We start from the raw sequence: 18,234 nt of genomic DNA, 5'->3' as shown, positions 1-18,234 counted from the left end.
ACACCAACAATCTTAATCAACACTAACAATCTTAATCAACACCAACAATCTATAATCAAAACCAACACATGTAATCAAAACCATATATAATATTCATAAGACAAAATCAACAATAATTGATACAATATTCATAAGATAAAACCAACATTTGTTCAAGCAAGAGATGATGGTTGCTGAGATGATGGCGGCTGAGATGATGACGACTGAGATGATGGTTGCTGAGATAATGGCGGCTGAGATGATGCTCTTGCATCTCTTGTAGTAGAGGGTGCAGGCATCACTGATTTGCATGTTTCCTTGTTATGACCTTGACCACCACATGAACTACATCTTCTTGGTACCTTATGAGTCTCACATTGGGATGACCTACGCTTTGTTTGTGGCCGCCCTTTTTTAACCTTAACATGTGGTTTAAGGCACACTCGTTGCTTGATATTTTCTGAAATATCCGAAGAGTCTTGATGACAAACTAGATAGAAGGTCTTCGCATATGCATTAATCCACGATTCAGTTGAGTAATACCTGAAAAAGATAACAATTGAAAATTTGAGAAATTTGTTAGTTAGTTAGTTATTTGAGTAAATCGTTACCTTGATCAGATCATAGGCATCCAATTTATGGGTACGGGTAGCAGCCATGGCATGAGTGCAAGGAAGACCAAATACATCAAATACCCTAAAACTACAACTCAATCCTTTTAAGTCAACTTTAAAATCAGATTCACCGTCATGCACATAAAACTCGGATCGGTTAAGTGGATGGACGTTATATAATCTAACTTTCTCAGCTTGATCACGTAAGAACTTTTTATAATAATGAGATAAACGTTCCTTGTGATTGGACATTTTTTTCTCTTTTATTATTAAATCAATCTTGTATTGTGAATCTTAAATAATCAGCTAAGGTTGTTATGGGATACTTTATAGCTTCACTGCTTTGACTATTAAAGCTCTCAGCGTAATTACTTGTCATTTGATTGTATCGTTTACCAGGGAAAAAGGCACGACTCCATCTCTCCAACCCAATATCTGCCAAATACATGGCAATACGAGCGTCCTTAGTATTGATCTTGTCAAAATGCCAATTAAACTGCAAGATTGTGTATGCATGAGAAGCCAAATCAAACTCTAAATGGCAGTGATCAGTTTTAAATTTGGCCATAATATTCATCTTGATGTGGTAAGTACATGCACCGTGATATGCTTCTGGAAAAACTGAGCACAAGGTATTGGCGATGCTTGGGTGTCTATCGGATACGAAGACGAGATCATTAACTAATCCAATTGCATCTCTAATTTTTTGCATGAAATAAGTCCAGGAGTTGTTATTCTCTGAATCAACAACGCCGAATGCAACATGATAGAGTTGTTCATTCGCATCTAATGCTTTGCCATCAATAGCTGACCTCCAACATTGTGCTTAAGAAAACTGGCATCGACGCACAATACTGGACGACAACAGTTTTTGAAACTCCTAATTGATAGGCCTAAGGACATGAACATATACCTGAAATGTTTGTGCTCATCCGTCTGGATGTCTGTTATGGTACCCGAATTATTCTTCTCCAACATGTACAGGTATTATGACAATTTACCATATAAATCTTCTACAGTTCCTCGCACCGCCATTAGGGCATTTTCTCTAGACCTCCAAACCTTATTATAAGTCATCTTTATTTCATAAGTTCTCTGTATGTCTTCTATTATTTTCTTGGGCACGTGGTCATGATGATGGTCCATGTACTTGCTCTTCATGCATTCCCAAAAAACCCATGTTGGTGTTTGTCTTTGATTCTTTTGCCTCATCACAATTGAACATGTATGATCTTTTACAAATTTACGAATCTCAAACATCTCCGAGGATTTTTCTTTCACAGCACGCAATCTCCATTTGCAATTCTTATCCAAATATTTCACACACCAAAGTTCTTTTTTTGACTTCTCCACTTTAAATTCAAAATGATTAGCCATCGCATATTTATGTAACCTTAGTTGAATTTCTTTTTTATTCTCAAACAACGAACTGACTTCCAATCCGATTTCGCAAGTTAATGCCTCATTTATCGGATTTTTACTACTTAGTTTGTTACTAGGAACCCAATCACTGCAGCTTGGTTGGGTACGAGCAACAACATTGTTTGGTTGTGTACTAGGAACCCAATCACTGCAGTTTGGTTGTGTACTAGGAACTTAATCATTTTTTGTTTGTGTACTAGGAATCCAATCATCAACCCCTCATTCAGACGCAAACATGAGTCTTCTTCTATGTCATTTTGAGTTTCAAACACAACCTCCTGCTGTTGAAACTTCGGGAATACGTCAGGATTATCAATTGTTGGAACCACTACACTTTCTTGAGTTGAGTTTGTTGGGTTTCTAGATAGTGATTTCTTTATTAAAGATACACACAGTGCAATGCGATGATGGAGTGATATCGAGGTTTCAACTAAAAAGAAGTTCACATCCATATCTTGTTTGATATCAGTTACATAAGAAAATTTGTCATCCATACCCGGAGTATTATACTTGGTTTGAAGAAATAAATCATATCTAGATGTATCAACATTAGTAGTAGAATAGATCATATCAACTAATTCAACATATGTAGAATTTAAGAGAACATTCAAACCTCTAGTTGAATTTGAAACAAAATGAGTTATGCAATCCATAATTTTCCACTCTCCATCAAGGTAAAAAAGTACTTGAGCTGCAATTGAAAATAGTTCAGCGATTATACGCATATTGTAATGTTCTATTATTGGTTCAAATAAAATAAACGTACCCATTTGAGAACCCATTTGAGAATGGAGAGTCGTGGGTCTTCAGCTACTAAACTTGAACGAAGGGACGAAGCTGAGAATATACAATAACCGTAAGTTACCAAACATTGGAAAAGCTAAGCAACATCAGAATATACCAAGTTCGTGAATATACAACATTGGATAAGCTAAGAAACATCATACTATACAATGTTCGTGAATATACAATGTTCGTGAATATACAATGCTCGTGAATATACAATGTTCAGACACATATACTCTATACCATCAATATAAACAGATGAACCCTAAACTCTACAAATATCCTAAAGCTAAGGATTATTCATCAATATATAAGCATCAATGAGTTATACATAAAACCAGACTGAATAATAACATTACACAACCCTAAACCCAATCCTTAAAGCCTAAACTAACCTGTAAAGGAACGACGACACGGACGGAAGGACCAATCCCATAAGCATCAATCGATGATGTTGAACGAAGTTGGAATGGAAAGTCGACAGTTGTAAAGACGAAGTTTTGGAAGTCGGGGTGGGAGAGAGTCGATGATATTCGTGAATGTGTTTTGTTTTAAATTAGGGCAAACAAAATTATATATACGATGAAAGCCGAGAAATTCCATTCACGCATATTCATCTAAAAAGCGTGAGTTCATAAACGCGTTTACGGGAAATGCGTGAATGAAATTTCTCGACTTTCCATTTACGGGAAATTCCATTCACGAATTTAATCTAAAACGCGTTTATGAACTCATACTTTTTAGATAAAAATGCGTGAATGTCATTTCTCGTAAATGAGCGGTAAATCAAGCGCGAGGGTATTACAGACTTTTCACAGGACAAAAGGGCCATTTTTGCAAATATTATTAGATGCGGGCTTTTTTTGGAATTATGCCTCTTATGAGGGTCATTTCATCAAATTTCCACTTGGAAGGGGTGGTTTATTATATTTTTATGAAAAAAAATCATATATTCATAAAAAAAATATTAAAAAAATTAATTTTTAATTAATTAAATTATTAGAATATTTTATATATATATAAAAGATTTTAATTGATGAATTAAGTAATTAATAACAAAAATTTAGTTCTTAGTTGATAAAAAGAATAAAACATTACAATATCTTAACATTTTTATTTTATCATTTTCTTTCTAAAATTATTTTGGTATACTGACAGTTTTATAACCGATGGGTTTTATGGAGTTCTTTCAGCTTTCATAGAGGTAGTAGTTTTAGATATTTTCAATATTATGAAACTAATATGATCTAGATGAGTTAAGTTAATTTAAATTAATTAGTGATTGTAATTTATCTTATAAAATGATTGCAAAAGTGTTAATTTAAAGTAACTTTTTAAAGATTCCAATTATTTGTGGGGGAACATTGAGCAAATTCATGATTACAATATCATTGTTCAATAAATATTCCATCAAATAAAAAAAGGGCACTAAATTTAAACTTTTCAAGCTTATCTTATTATTCTGTCTTAGACCTTCATTTTTAAACTCCCCAATATATTTAAAATCTAATTCTGTTAATTTTACATTACATTGTATCATCTAATGATAGTTTTTTTTTTAATAATTTTTTTCACTAAAATGTAATATATCACATTTTATTTAAAATATTTTTTCTTTATTAAACATTATAATAATTCAAAATCAAATCAAACAATTTTTTTTTTTAAATAACTCAAAATCAAACAAACTCCAGGTTTTGTCTAAATTAAGACCTTATATGATATGAGTTATTTGAGATTAATTTTAATTTCAAATAACCCATTATTCAATAATCAAGTTTGAATTTGAGTTATTTAAATAATTCGATCATTTAAATGATTGAAAATTATTTTAAAATGAGTATTTTATTTTTTTTATAAAAAAACTTAAAATAATAATAAATAAAAAATAATAATTTAATAAAAAATGTATTTTAGTTAATGAACTAAAGTATATAATATAAAAAATGATAAGTGATGTGATATATTTTGGTTATAGTTATTCAAATAAGCACAATCAAGACCAATATTATTCAAATCATTAACTAAAATATCAAAAACAGCTTATTAATCTTCCTACTCGGATAGCCAACAATAAACAGATTATTTGAAAATAACCATAGATCAAACCCAACTCAATGGTGAAGTCTTTAAAGAAAAAGACAAATAAGATACAACACTAAAAGTCTTCTTAATCATGTTAATCAAATCATCAACTAAAATGTCAAAACACTTCATCAATCTTCATACTCAAATAACCAATATGAAAAAAGATTATTTGAAAATAACCATATAGATCAAACCAACCAAGCTCAATGGTGAAGTCTGTAAGGAAAAAGACAATGAGATATAGCAGTAAAAGTAATGAAGGGAAGCAGTAACTTTGGGTGGTTGAAAAAATACATAAATTTCAGAAAGAGAGAGGGGAGAGGGGTCCGTCCGTGAGGATCAGTCAAGATCTGAGTAGAAACAGAGGAGGTGGGGTGGGGGGTCCGGATCAGTCATAATAATCTGAGTAAGATCAGAACTGCATTGAGTTCAGATCAGAACTAGGTCAGAAATCAGAACCACCCACGTGTGGTTGATTCAGGCCACCAGACGGCCCCGGCATAAAATAAATATACTTCCTCAGGCTCATCTCCTCCTCCTCCTGCTCAGTACTGATGAAAAATAATAATAATAATAATGCTGGTTTCTGCAGAGAGATATTACTACTGTTACATTTTTGTGGTTTTCTGAAATCTTTCAATTCATTTCTAAAAAGTATGCACCTTTTTATCATCTCCCTCTTTCTTTCCTTCATGTTATATCAACTTACGTGTACCTAACTACCTACCTACCTACTACTACTACCCCCACTATTATAACTTAACAACAAGAACCCGACTTCTTCTTTGTTTCATTTCTCTCACTCTAACCATGATGATGATGATGAGTCAAAGAAGAAGAAATTGGTCACTCTTTACAGGAACTCAAAGGGAAGAGTTTCAACTTCAAGCTCTTATTTACCAGTATTTGATAACCGGCATGTCTATTCCACTTCAGCTCATCTTCACCATCAAAACAAGTTTGAATGATCAGCTCACTTCCTCTACTGTTACCCAACATCATCATCGTATGACCCCTTCCCTTCTGCAGGCCTTGTTTGGATTCAAAACTGGATTCCAAATAAGGCCCCAGTACTACTACTACTGTTACTACTTCATTAGAGACATTAATAGTTCTTAACTTACTTGTGATTGCAGTTGGGTGGTCATGTTACCAAATGGGTCATGGTAGAAAACTAGATCCAGAGCCAGGGAGGTGCAGAAGAACAGATGGGAAGAAATGGAGATGCTCAAAAGAAGCAGGCTCAGATTCAAAGTACTGTGACAGACACAAGCATAGAAGCAAAAAACGTTCAAGAAAGCATGTTGAATCTATGGAAACTGCTGATTCATCAAAAGGCAGAAACACGATTCAAGCTTCTTTAAGAATCCCCACCAATCAGAAGAAATTGCTCATGGACTCCTCCTTTAGCCTTTGTTCCAGTCCAGATAACAGTTTCAGGTGAATCTAACTATTACAGTCCTAAGACCTTATCTTTCTAATAATAATATATATATATGGTTAGATTATTAAATCAAAATATCACACAGGTATGGCCACTGGAAGAATGAGGAAGTTGACAATAATGAACATGTTTTTCTATCTAATGCTGGTTATGGGAAAGGAAAAGGCTACTCAAGCTCGTTACTTGATGATTCTTGGCAATTGAAGGAAAAGAGTTACCTTGGTTTTACATCTAAGGAGCAATGCTTGCAGTTTGAAGGCCTCAATAAACCTTCTAAACATTGCCAAAATCAAATGTTTTTGGGTACAGAGAAAGTGATGCACCATTTCATTTAACTTATTTGGAAGTCCAACTTATCATGTAAAAGTCGTTTATCATTCAAAAAAAAACAAAAATTCCCTCTAACCTTAGGCATTGTTCCTTATAGGGTTTTTTAAATAATCTATTGTCTGGTTGATATGTTTTATAGTCTTGATTGGTGATGGTTTTGAGTAAATGAGTTATTTTTAATAAAAGACTTAAAAAGTATTAATATATAATGATAAAATAAGTTATTGTTTTTTAAATAAAAAATATTTTAATATTTGAATTAAGGGATGAGGATGAGAATGAAATAATGCTTGATTAGGTTGAAATTATTTAAAAATGATATTGACTCTTTTTTTTTATTTATGGAACAAAATCAAAATGATTGTAATTTAGTAAAACAAACATATGTAAGTTTTTTTGTTTCTAATTAATGAATGTCCAATAAGCATCGTGTTGAAAATCAGACGCTACAAACAATTGCACATCGGTTGCATATCGAAAATGCAACCCTAGGTGTAAAACCAATTGCACCTCTTCAATAGTTGTGAGGAAATGGAATGGAGATAGAGAGCTGAACAATTGCATTATCCGTTATAATAGAGACTTTCGGTTAGATCTTCGGTGGAAACAAGTTTATCGGGTCACATTTTTAAAGACATTACCTAAGAGCCTATCCTTTATTCTCTCATTTGGAAATGGAAAGGTCTAATTCTGGATGGACCTATGGCTCCCAAGCAGTAGGAAGTATCAAGACTGATTTATGGGACTTTTTTGAACTGATAATGTGGAGGAATCAATTCATTTTGTTTTTTCTGTCAATTATCTTCTAGACTTACATTCAATTCTAATGTAAGAAGATTGGTAAAAAAAGTAAATGGACACACTAGTGATCATTGCCCTGATGAAAATGGTGTAAGGGTAATATATGATCTGTTTTTTGAATCTCTGAGCATCATGAGAAAGTACTTTTTTTTTTTTAATTGGCAAAAGAAACTAGCCAGCAAGGTGAGTATTGAGGTTCAGGATGATGATGCTCCATAGGAGTGAAAAAAAGGAACAATGTGGTGTTCAGACATCACAGGCTTTTCAACATGCAAGTACCAATGGTCCATATTTTTCACTTTACTGTTTCAGACAAAAGCTATCAGAGTTCCTCTGCATTACTGGTGCTGTAACAGCCAAATAGACCCAGATCTAAAAAAACTAGCTTTATGACAACAAATGCTGTAAATAATTTTCACCACCTAATAGGAAAAGAAATAAAATGGTTTCCACTGTGCTCTTATCTTTGTGAATGACCCATGATGGTCAAAAACCACAGAGAAGGCCCACAAGCTACTAATTTTAGCCAGGCTGCTGATGGAATCTGAAAGCTCACAACCATTTAGCATCTGATTATTACAAACAAGAGTAGGAATTCATTTGTTTCACTCTCTATGAGGATTTGTATTCTCCAAACCATTTGAAACAACAGGAATGAAAATTTTAAATGCAGATCACTGGCGGGAATGAAATCAAATTATAACTTTTCATTTTCAGCTAGGCACTAAGATTCATATTTTGGGATATAAATTATCAAACTGCAATAATAACAGCCCAATTATGCTCCATCTTCAAAAGTAGTGCAGTGAATTATGACTTCAGAAGATGAGGCAATTAGCATTAACTTTTCTTTTTTCCAGCAAGCAATGAAACAAACTAAAAACAACCAACTTCAAATTACAGTTTTCCATCAAAATCCTTGGCTCTCTTCTATATGGGTGGATTTCAAGGTGAAGCAACTAACCTGCTGATCGATCCGTGTATCCTTACACTATGTATAGGACTCCTCTTAGTACATATTTGATGTTAGTGCTTATGAGCACCATTTCAGATTCTTGTTTGTCCCTTTTCAAGAATCTATTCCTCATCTGAGTCTGAAAATGCTTGCCTCCGCCGATTTGTTTGTGAAGGAGCAGCCTACATCAGCAAAAATGAGTAATCATACCTCAGGGAAATTAAAATAATTAATAATTAATTCTACATGTTGGATAGAGGAGCAAAGCTGATGAGAAAATAAAACAAAACTGAGGCATATATATGCAGGCACACATCACTCAGAAAATTAAAACAGAACCTTGCAAAATAATGACATATTTTTTCACTCCCAATAGTAAACCGTGATATTGGCTTGTGTTAAAGTGCAAGTAGAACCTAGATTAGAAGCTTAAAGCAAATGAAAGTCAATCCACTGCAGCTAGAAACTAACAGGAATATTTTAGGAGAAATGTTCTTTTTTAACTTAAACATGCACATAACTGGTAATCAAGTAACAGCTAAGGGGAATTTACCTCGTCCACATCAGAGTCTTCGAGTCCAGCAGCAGCAAGAAGGTCCTGAGCATTTTCTCCCCCTTCATTATCTTCTTCGTCATTTAACTTATGATGGGGATACACATGGTCGTTAGTCTCTTCTTCCTCAATATCCTCGTGATCATACACAGCTTCATCCTCTGGTTCCTCATTTTCATTACGTGACTTTGAACTCTTATCTCTCTTTCTCCTCTTTCCTCCCTTCTTTCGTCTCTTTTCTCCATGTCCACCGCCATCCTCATCATCAAACTGAGATCTATCCTTCCGCTTAGCACCATGACTGCTACTCTTCCATTGTTCCTGGAGAAAAATAGTGAGTTATATTTAAGCAAGTGAAGAAGCTTCTAAATGCAAGAAAATCTACCATATTTAATTCGAAACCATCTCCTTCACAAAAATCAATAACAATTTTATGTTATCTATGATGCATGCTCAATAATGGAGTATCTGAGTTTTAAAAGCTTAAAATTTCCTTGTATTAACAATGTTGGCATGTTTGTGTCACAAGAACAGGCCATGACGAGTATACAATGAAAGAAGTAAAAACAAATAATTGCTGACCTTCATTCGCTGTAAATGTTCTTCTCGTTGCATAACTTGCTTATGTTCATCCTCCTGTTTCCTTTTCTCCATCTGTTTCCAAACAATAATATTGAAGAAGGCCCAAATGAACTATGCATAATACATAACTTGTTACATGAAAACATGCTAACCTGAAACTTCCTTTGCTCTTCTGCTTTTCTACGGGCTTCCTCAGCCAAGGAGACCTGACGAGCAAGTTCTATTCTCTGTTTGTTCTGCTGCTCATCTCGCTCAGCTGCCTCACAGTGAGCTTTTGCAGCCAGAAGCAAATGCTTGCAGTAATTGACATGGGTTTCAATTTTTTTCTCATCAAACCCATGGAACTGGAGATTTGAAGCTGCAGCTAACTGACTAAATATCCGAACTGCATTTTTAAGCTCGGCAACTGTTGATCGTACCTGCCAAGCTCAAAGTTCAAAAGTTAGATGGCGGTTCTAATTATTATTTATAAACAAGTTACCTTCAGGTTTCATATTGTAGGATCAGACTTATTGTCAGTCAAAGTGTTCTATTGCAGATTTATCGCACTTGAAGTAGATATTCATACAACTTTCATATTGGTAAATGTACAAGTGAAGTAGATAATTTTTCTGGTTTTTGTTTTTTCCCCTCCCCTCATCATTACAATGTTTGAACGCTCCTTGCGTTTTCTTTTTTAATAAAAGGTTGACCTTTTTTCAAACAACAAGTGAACATTCCTCAAGCCCATAATCCTATTCTAACAAAGAAAACCTAAATCTCAAAGAAAAATATAGTAATAAGATTCCTTTATGTTCAACCTCTTGAGCCGTTCTTTTCTCTTTTTGTAGGGTTGATGCAGAGAATTTTTGCATTGCTACTCCTGCGTCAAATTTCAATGTGTAATTTGAAGGCGCCAAGTGTATCGCTCTCAACAATGTTTTTTTGCAATCTTCCCACTGTTCAGCTTCATAATGGGTACGGGCCAGATAAAGAAGAATCTGGCTATCAGTGCTATAATGAAACTTCCGCAAACAATTCTGATACTGCAGACAAAGAAGTTAAATCAACAAAAGAAAGCAGACAATATCTAGATTTCAGTTACAGTAAGGAAGTATGTCGAAAAGTTAACAAACCATCTTAACAGCCAATGAAAAATTTCCCTGTGCAAAATGAACATGTGCCAAATTTATCCACACATCTGGCATCTGTAAAATTACATTACCACTGGTAGCTTCTTGAACCTGTGACCCGATTACAAGAACTCTTTAGTATAGAAATTAGAAAGAATGCATTCTCTTTGCTTGTGGACCAAAACAAACCAAGAATAACAAACCTGAGTAAAAAGGTCTTTTGAAACATCAAATTGACCTTTCTCAGCAAAAACAACTCCAGCACCATTAGCAGCATATAAATTGGAACTATGATTAACAAGAACCTGAAATCATGAACTACAGTAAGCAATATAGACTAAAAGGAAGTTCAATGCAACTGTTAATTTCTTGAAATCTTAGTCTTAGAAGGCTAAAACACCTAATAAAATGATATGAGCAAAAAAAGTTTTTGTTTTGGAAAGCAGTACTTAAAATAGCTGTGATATATTTTATTTGAAAATATGTTGATTTGATGATTGGACATAGTTTGCACTTAACTCTACTGTTTTTACAACAAATACATTTGTGGATGAGATGCAGGATATCATCTCAACAAAAGGATTCTTAGGGGGGGAGGCACCATTGGACCTGAACCCTATTGTTCAACTATCCTTTTGCTGATAAGAATGGATTCTATACAAAATAACATCCTCACTGTTCTTCCATGAACTATCCAATATAAAAATTAAATGTTAATGAAACATTAGCACACATTTTCATCAACAACATACTTTTGTGTAGAGTTCCTTGGCTTTTTCTAGATGTGTAGCTTCCAACTTTGGGTTTCTCTTCTCAGAACGAACTGCAGCAAAGTAGTTCCAATTCCCCTTAACAACAAAAGGCGCTATTGTTAGTTGATAACTAAATTATGAATAACGAAATACTAAACAAAGGTGCAACAGCTAAGAAGAAAGAGACACGACTAAACAAGGGAAGATGACTAGTATCAGAAATTTGGTACTATTTGTATCTCAACAGTGTGTGTTGCTCAACAATATAGGTATACCAAAGTAATTCCTAAATACCAACATAAATAGCAGAATCAAAGATCTGTAAATGGACATACCAGGCATATGGTTGCATAAGAATCTTTATCATCACTTGCATCTTTAGCAGCTTTGAAGGTATCCTTTGTCTTTAACCAATCATCATTTTTAAGCTCCAAGTCACCAAGCATAAGTAAAGCATCCGCACATTTGTCATCCACCTTCAAAGCATCTGATACCTAAGGAGGAAAAGGAAGGCATTGTGCCAGAATTATATAAACAAATCATCCAAGGGGATTTGAAAAAAAAGAACATAACAACAGAAGGTTAGTAACAACCAGCTCCATGCTCATCTCAATGTTATTACGTGCATTTGCAATGGCTGCCAGTCTTAAATAAGCATCAACGTAATCTGGATACTGCAGAAAAAAGAGACATAGTAAAACTGTAAGAGAGTCTAGACATAAAAGCACTCTCTTGAAACTACACGTGAGAGGGTATATAATAAACTACAACAGGGCCGAAGCAAACAAATTAAATGAAAATGAAAGAGTAGGATCATTCTTTATATTCCATAAATTCATATCAGTTGAAAGTGAATCCGCTTAGACTGCATATCTAAAATGAGAAACAAGTCAAGTATATAAGAGTTCACACCTTAAGCAAGATCAGGCGGTATAGTATACTTGAGGCCTGAACGTTATGTAATTGCTCAAGTAGTCTGGCCAGGTTAAACAATATTGGCACTTTGTTCCAAGGTAATTCAACAGGAAAACCATCACGCTCAAGCTGATGGAATATTTGCATGTCTTTGTAATGTGAGATAGATCCAGTGGAATCAATAGGATAATGTTTCCCTTTAGAATCAATTAACATGCGCCAGATACCATCACCCAATCCCTCCAAGAAACATTCCTCAGCTAGCTGAAATTACATGTGTAAATGCTTCATGTAATATATTTGTATAGCACGCATGAAAAATATGAAATTCAAACAGAAGTGCGTATTTGTTTTATCATGGCAACTAATCAAAACTTAAACACATACCTCAAACTCTCCTCTATCAAAATGGAGAACACCGATATCATTAAACAACTCTATTGGGGCTTCTTCATGTCCCTTCTCCATTAAACTGCGTGCCTGTGATACATACATATTAATAATGCAAATGAACAAACCAATAAGAAGAAACAAAACTGTTACGACAGAAGGCAATTTTAAACATGAAATAAATAAATATTTAATTTTGCCCATATTCAGCCCATTTGTTGAATTTGCCCATATTCTGCGCATATATTCATTCTAGAGCTGCTATGGATGCCTTGAAAACAGTAATCATAAGAAAAACTTACGGTTTTCAAGGCATCTAGAGCAGCTCCAGGATCTGTTGAAATTAGCAACTCTCCAAGATCCAAAAATGCCTACAAGAAAGTTGGAAGGCAGAGAATAAGCGAAAGATAATCAAAGATTTAGAACACATGAAAAGCTAATGTTTTAATCCTAATAAACTTATTTAATGTCTTATATGAGCAAAAATAACTAAAAAACAACAATATAGAGATTTATTGGCTCAATTAAAATTAAGTAGTGAGATCTAAAAACACCAAAGGAATGTGCTGTCCTACAACACTACTGGATTCAGAAACACATGGATCTGAAGTCACAATTGAGATCAATAGTTGTGCAATAAAGAACAAATATTGCTAGAAGAAATCATTAATCTCTATATCAATAGTTGCCCAAACATACCCCTTATAAGAGCAAGCTTAACACATATATGCTCAATAAAGAAAAGGGGACATCGCTGATCCAGCAGAAAATCACAAATCTTCTCAGCACATTTAAGAATATGTTTGTTTGTCTCCATTATTATCTTGATGGCAACACACCTAAAAATATTTGGAAAAGTGATTGGATCTTTTAATAGGAAGTAGTATAAAATATTGATGGGAATAGTTTTTCATTTATTTAAGTCAAATATGGTCTGTTGGACAAACAAAGAAGTTGGCCTAGAAGGGGAAGTAATACCAATATGATAACACGTGAAATACGATTATACAAGTTCTCAAACCAAATAACAATAAATATGGTGACTAGGGGGAATTAGATAAAAGGGATCAAGTCAACCCTCAAAGAGACCATCCCAAACACTTGATTCGTAACTTAGCCGAAGTTACTTGAACTATCAGATTACATGCTTATCTATATAGAGATCTAAGGTTATCAACTAATTGGGAAAGAGTCCTTAATAGGGTAGAGGTCTAATTTTACCTACTAGTTATGAAAATACTAAGTTAAGAATGAATTTAAAAGCAAACTAGCTATTATTATTTAATCCAAATACACTATCACTGAGATAATTACTACATATTCCTTTTCTTCTTTTTTTAGAACCAGGGTTTTATTCTTTGAAGGAAGCTAGCACGACCCCTACAACAATGAGCCTTACTTCAATCAAGGCTTTCTTAGTGAACTAAAGATATGAAAGTAAAGCTTGAAATATCGCAAATTCGTAATGCATCACTAACTCAATCTTTTCCATGTATACTGGACTTACCTTGATCTTTCCATGCAAGCAAAAGAAAATAGAATTCCGCAATTTCATTCCCATAAAAACAAAATCAACAAACAAAAAGAAGGATATAAAATATTAAGATGCTAACCTGAGCATCACGTGGATCAATCTTAGTAACTCTCTTAAGAGTCTCCAAAGCCTTGCTAGTCTGCCCAAGTTGACCATAAATGTGTCCAACGGCCTACAAGAGTAAAAAAGAAAATCGTCTATTACTCTAATTAACAAAATGGTGGGAAGGGTAGTTAGAAGTGTTTCTAAATCAACCAGTTTCATCAGTTAGCGTACCTTCAATGCCTCGCCATTTTCAGGAAAAACCTCCAAAACCTTTTCAAAGTTTGAAAGAGCACTTCTGTAGTCAGCCAATTTCAGCTGCACTTGTCCTAGACCTGACTTATAGAAAAAAAACGTTAAGATAAGATTGCCATGGTAGAATGAAATCGGAAGGAAAACAAAATAGATGGTTGACCTTAAGGGAGTAAAAATACATCAGTAACCAGGTCATTGAATACAATTTCTAGCATTGTATAAAAACATCAAAAGTCAACCAACAAAAGAAGGCATTTTCACATTTAAAGAAATTGAATATTACTATGTAGATACATGAATTATGCACTTCCATTTCCATCAAACATTATGATTGAAAGGTTAAAAGTACAAAAAGGTTACTTCATGTGAACAGTATAGAAACAAGATAAGTTCTTAAGTCATTGACCATAATAAGGTAAGACAAAGTCTTGAGGCTTGCTGATTTCCTTCACAGATGCCATGTAATAAAGTCCAGCTTTCTCGTAGTCCCCCTAATATAAACAAACAAGAAGAACACAAGTATCATCATTGATCATGAATGGTATATGAGGCAGAAAAAGAACAAATAAGTGAATGCGACAAATAATGTACAATGGATAGACAAATCACAAAACAAAAGTTCAACAAGTAATATATTGGGAAACAGACAAAGAGGTTGGCACATTGTGAACTCAAAATGAGATGCATTATGAAAAACAACAGAAAACTGACCTTACTATGGTAAGATCTGGCCAGATTATAATATGAATGTGATTTTGTAGGTCCATGATTAGTAACAGCAAGAGCAGTTTCAGTCAGTTGTTCAACCAAAAAGTGTTGGCCAGTGAAGAAAAAATGATTAGCCAGAAAATTTGATGCCATGGCACAATAGGGGTATATCTCAAAAGCTCTTTGCATCTTGTCCATTCCCTTCCTAATGTCTGTGGCTGCATGAACAGATAAAGCATCATTAAAGCAATAAGCTAACTGAAATCCAAAATCTGTTCTGGAAAAAGTGTCGTCTATATTATAAGTTTCATGTGAAACAGGAAATAATGGAAGCATAAATAACAAAGTGGCACCCTCAGCCATCCATATAGCAAGCACAGTGACTTAGCACACCTTCATTTGTTTGCAGATCCATAATACCAAGCGCTACAAGTGCCTCAACATTTTCTGGATCTAACTGCAATTAGAAAGTAGTGAAGGTTTAACTCACCATACTTTGCCAGTTTTGAAGATGTGCTATATGGGAAAGCATATTAGTATATAAACTATCATGTTACCATTGGCATACCTGTAAAACACGCCGAAATGCTAGCTTTGCCTTTGAATGTTGTCCCAATTTATAGCGACATAGACCTATTCCCAATCTCACTGATCCAGGGCAGTGTGGATAGGCTTGCAACGCCCTCTTAGTAAATCATGGACAATAAAGATGTTCTCAGATTTGGTCCAACAACAAACTTTGTAAACAACCAAGTAGGGTAGGGATTTCTATTTTTCCAGTCTAAAAACTGATGGAAAACAATATAAAGTGCAAACTTAGCTAGCCACCTAAACATGAAATGATGATCAACACACCTTATACAAGTCCAGCGAATCTGAATATCGACTACGGTTAAATTGTACACAAGCCTGCAAACAATTTTACAGTCTGGCCCAAGTTAGCGCAATAAAGAGTAGAGAGATACAGAGAGTATCTTAGATTGGTAGAAGTGATAAAATGAGTATTAAGGAAATGTACATAATTTAGAAGCTAATTGGAGAAATTCCTTTCAAAATTACTTGTATGAGTTTTAAGTTTCTAGCATCTATAGAACAGTGGATACTCCAACAAATTTTAATTGACAAAAGATCATCACGGTGATTCCTATTGAACAAACCTCCCAATCTACCATTATCACATGATTTGAAGGACAGTCAACTAGACGAGCACAGTAAATGAGGTGGCAAAGCGCTTGTACGCTGTTTCAATTGTCAAACTCCGACTTGTGTATACTTTGACCTTGCAGTCAGAAAGTATGGACGGACAGAATTTTAAGGGAGTGGAAGATCTTGATTCTCTATCAAGAAATCAGTTTCTCACACAGCTAAACCTCGGGAATTAACTGGATTGTAAGCATTTTTTTTCCTCCTTTTGGAAGGGGGAATCTGAGTTGAGACTTATGTGGGCATTTTAGTTTGATGCTGATATTTCTTGTTGCCTATGGGTGCTTCTGGGCCACCACCCTTAAGTAGGTTTTGTTTGCAATGCTTAGATTGTTGATAACTTGGTATCCATGTCTTTTACATATATAGAAACGGTTGAATAGACTAGGAAATTTGCAAGCAATTGCAATTACCTGACCAAGAAGAGCAAGAACATTGTCACGATCACCATCAAGTACAATCTTGAAAGCAGCAAATGCCTGCTCTAAATCACCCTTTGCCAGTAAAAGCTGACCTAAAATCATTTCAAGGAACCAACTTTAATACCTAAACCTAAGAAGTATGGTACACCACAGTCTATGTAGAAATATGTGAGTCTTGCATACACTACTAGTGATTGAAGAAAATAAAATTGCTAACCTTTCCCAATCCAAGTAGATGGCTCGTGCATGTCGATTCTTGACGCTTTATTGTAGTATTGTGTCGCCATTATAAAATGTTCCTCTTTTTCTCTTTGCTTTGTCTCAATTTTTCCAAGGTAGCTGTAATATGCACCTAACGCATTTAGGATAGCAATCCTTTCATATCTAACATCAGCATAGTATTCATCAATTTCTGCACACAATAGCATCATGATCAGACCATATAGATGCTACCTCAAAGGCCAATCAATCAACTGATAAACTAGGAAGATCAAGGAAAAAACTGCTAAAAAGGTTGAAATTTTATACCTGGACTGGACCCCTCCTCCAGAATTTGACGAAATTGCTCATTTTTTCCTTGCTTAAAATATTCCCTCTGAAATATATTACAGTAAAAATGAAGCCCAGTGATTAACTAAACATAAAAACATTGTAAGCCACAAAATGCATTGTGTAGTGACACCTCGTGTAAGCCTTAAATGCATCCTAATAAACACTGCCATGAAATTAACAGCATACAGGGACCAGCACAAACAACCCACAAGAATACAACAAAATAAAAGAACGAAAATTTCAGAAAACCCAAACACTTCTTAGCCATGAACTATGCATTTTTTTGGTGCCAAAAAGCCAATGTTGAAAATCAAATTTGTTTTGTATCTCAGTTTACACACATTTACATCTTTAAATGTTTTAGAGAATAGTACCGCGATAATTAACCAGAGATCTAATGGCGCCTGTTCAGCCTTGAGTATGTCAAGGATATCAGAAGCGTCTCTAGGTAGCTGATCAAGAACCACTCTGACTTCCTCCTCGGAGTTCTGTACCGGAATGTAGACGCAAGCCATCGGAAATCAAACAAGCTAAGCCGCCTAGGGCTGCTGAAAGATTAAATTAAAACCCAGGTTCAGCAAGTTTGCTTAGACGATCCTGCTACTTCCGCAGAAAAATAGATAGAGCCGCAGGAATAGGCGAAGGCGGCGGACTGAGGATGGATTCAGACTGCGGAGATGTAGACTAGAGAGGCGATGGCGGCGGTCTGCGTCGGCGGTCTGCGGCGTCGGCGGTCGGAGGCGGCGGTCGGCGGAGATTTGAGAGAGAAGTTGAAACTTAGGATTTTTTTTTAAT

The 18,234-nt window shown here is 34.8% G+C and overlaps 2 protein-coding genes across 2 annotated transcripts; one reads left to right on the top strand and one right to left on the bottom strand.

Annotated features, from left to right (window-relative positions):
• Positions 1-5,995: 5,995 nt before the first annotated feature.
• LOC124927820 (growth-regulating factor 2-like) lies at positions 5,996-6,713 on the top strand. The gene is made up of 2 exons (XM_047468301.1): positions 5,996-6,329; positions 6,419-6,713. Exons 1-2 carry the CDS (start codon positions 6,046-6,048, stop codon positions 6,666-6,668), a joined length of 534 nt encoding a protein of 177 aa, XP_047324257.1. The 5' UTR covers positions 5,996-6,045; the 3' UTR covers positions 6,669-6,713.
• A 1,442-nt stretch (positions 6,714-8,155) lies between these two features.
• On the bottom strand, positions 8,156-18,234 carry LOC124923931 (protein CTR9 homolog). Its single transcript, XM_047463934.1, has 24 exons — positions 17,814-18,234; positions 17,416-17,482; positions 17,105-17,299; positions 16,879-16,979; positions 16,118-16,171; positions 15,831-15,947; positions 15,656-15,719; positions 15,266-15,480; positions 14,961-15,045; positions 14,534-14,634; positions 14,337-14,429; positions 13,026-13,094; positions 12,721-12,813; positions 12,331-12,597; positions 12,012-12,092; positions 11,754-11,912; positions 11,419-11,514; positions 10,870-10,971; positions 10,670-10,777; positions 10,355-10,579; positions 9,707-9,973; positions 9,555-9,626; positions 8,973-9,293; positions 8,156-8,601 (listed from the first exon to the last, which is right to left on the bottom strand). The coding sequence occupies exons 1-24, from the start codon at positions 17,952-17,954 to the stop codon at positions 8,542-8,544; spliced, it is 3,153 nt and encodes a 1,050-aa protein (XP_047319890.1). The 5' UTR covers positions 17,955-18,234; the 3' UTR covers positions 8,156-8,541.

Source organism: Impatiens glandulifera, chromosome 2 (genome assembly GCF_907164915.1).
Source record: "Impatiens glandulifera chromosome 2, dImpGla2.1, whole genome shotgun sequence".
NCBI lineage: Eukaryota > Viridiplantae > Streptophyta > Magnoliopsida > Ericales > Balsaminaceae > Impatiens > Impatiens glandulifera.
The sequence above is the reverse complement of the archived record's forward strand: the minus strand, read 5'-3'. Positions and strand labels throughout refer to the sequence as shown.

What these genes read in the sequence shown, in the direction of transcription:
- LOC124927820 (XM_047468301.1), top strand. Translation starts at nt 6,046, where the DNA reads ATGGGTCATGGTAGAAAACTAGATCCAGAGCCAGGGAGGTGCAGAAGA. An exon ending in AGTCCAGATAACAGTTTCAG is followed by an intron (nt 6,330 to 6,418) that starts GTGAATCTAACT and finishes AATATCACACAG; the next exon opens with GTATGGCCACTGGAAGAATG.
- LOC124923931 (XM_047463934.1), bottom strand. Translation starts at nt 17,954, where the DNA reads ATGGCTTGCGTCTACATTCCGGTACAGAACTCCGAGGAGGAAGTCAGA. An exon ending in TTCTTGCTCTTCTTGGTCAG is followed by an intron (nt 16,172 to 16,878) that starts GTAATTGCAATT and finishes AATTGTTTGCAG; the next exon opens with GCTTGTGTACAATTTAACCG. An exon ending in AAAATGGCGAGGCATTGAAG is followed by an intron (nt 14,430 to 14,533) that starts GTACGCTAACTG and finishes TTACTCTTGTAG; the next exon opens with GCCGTTGGACACATTTATGG.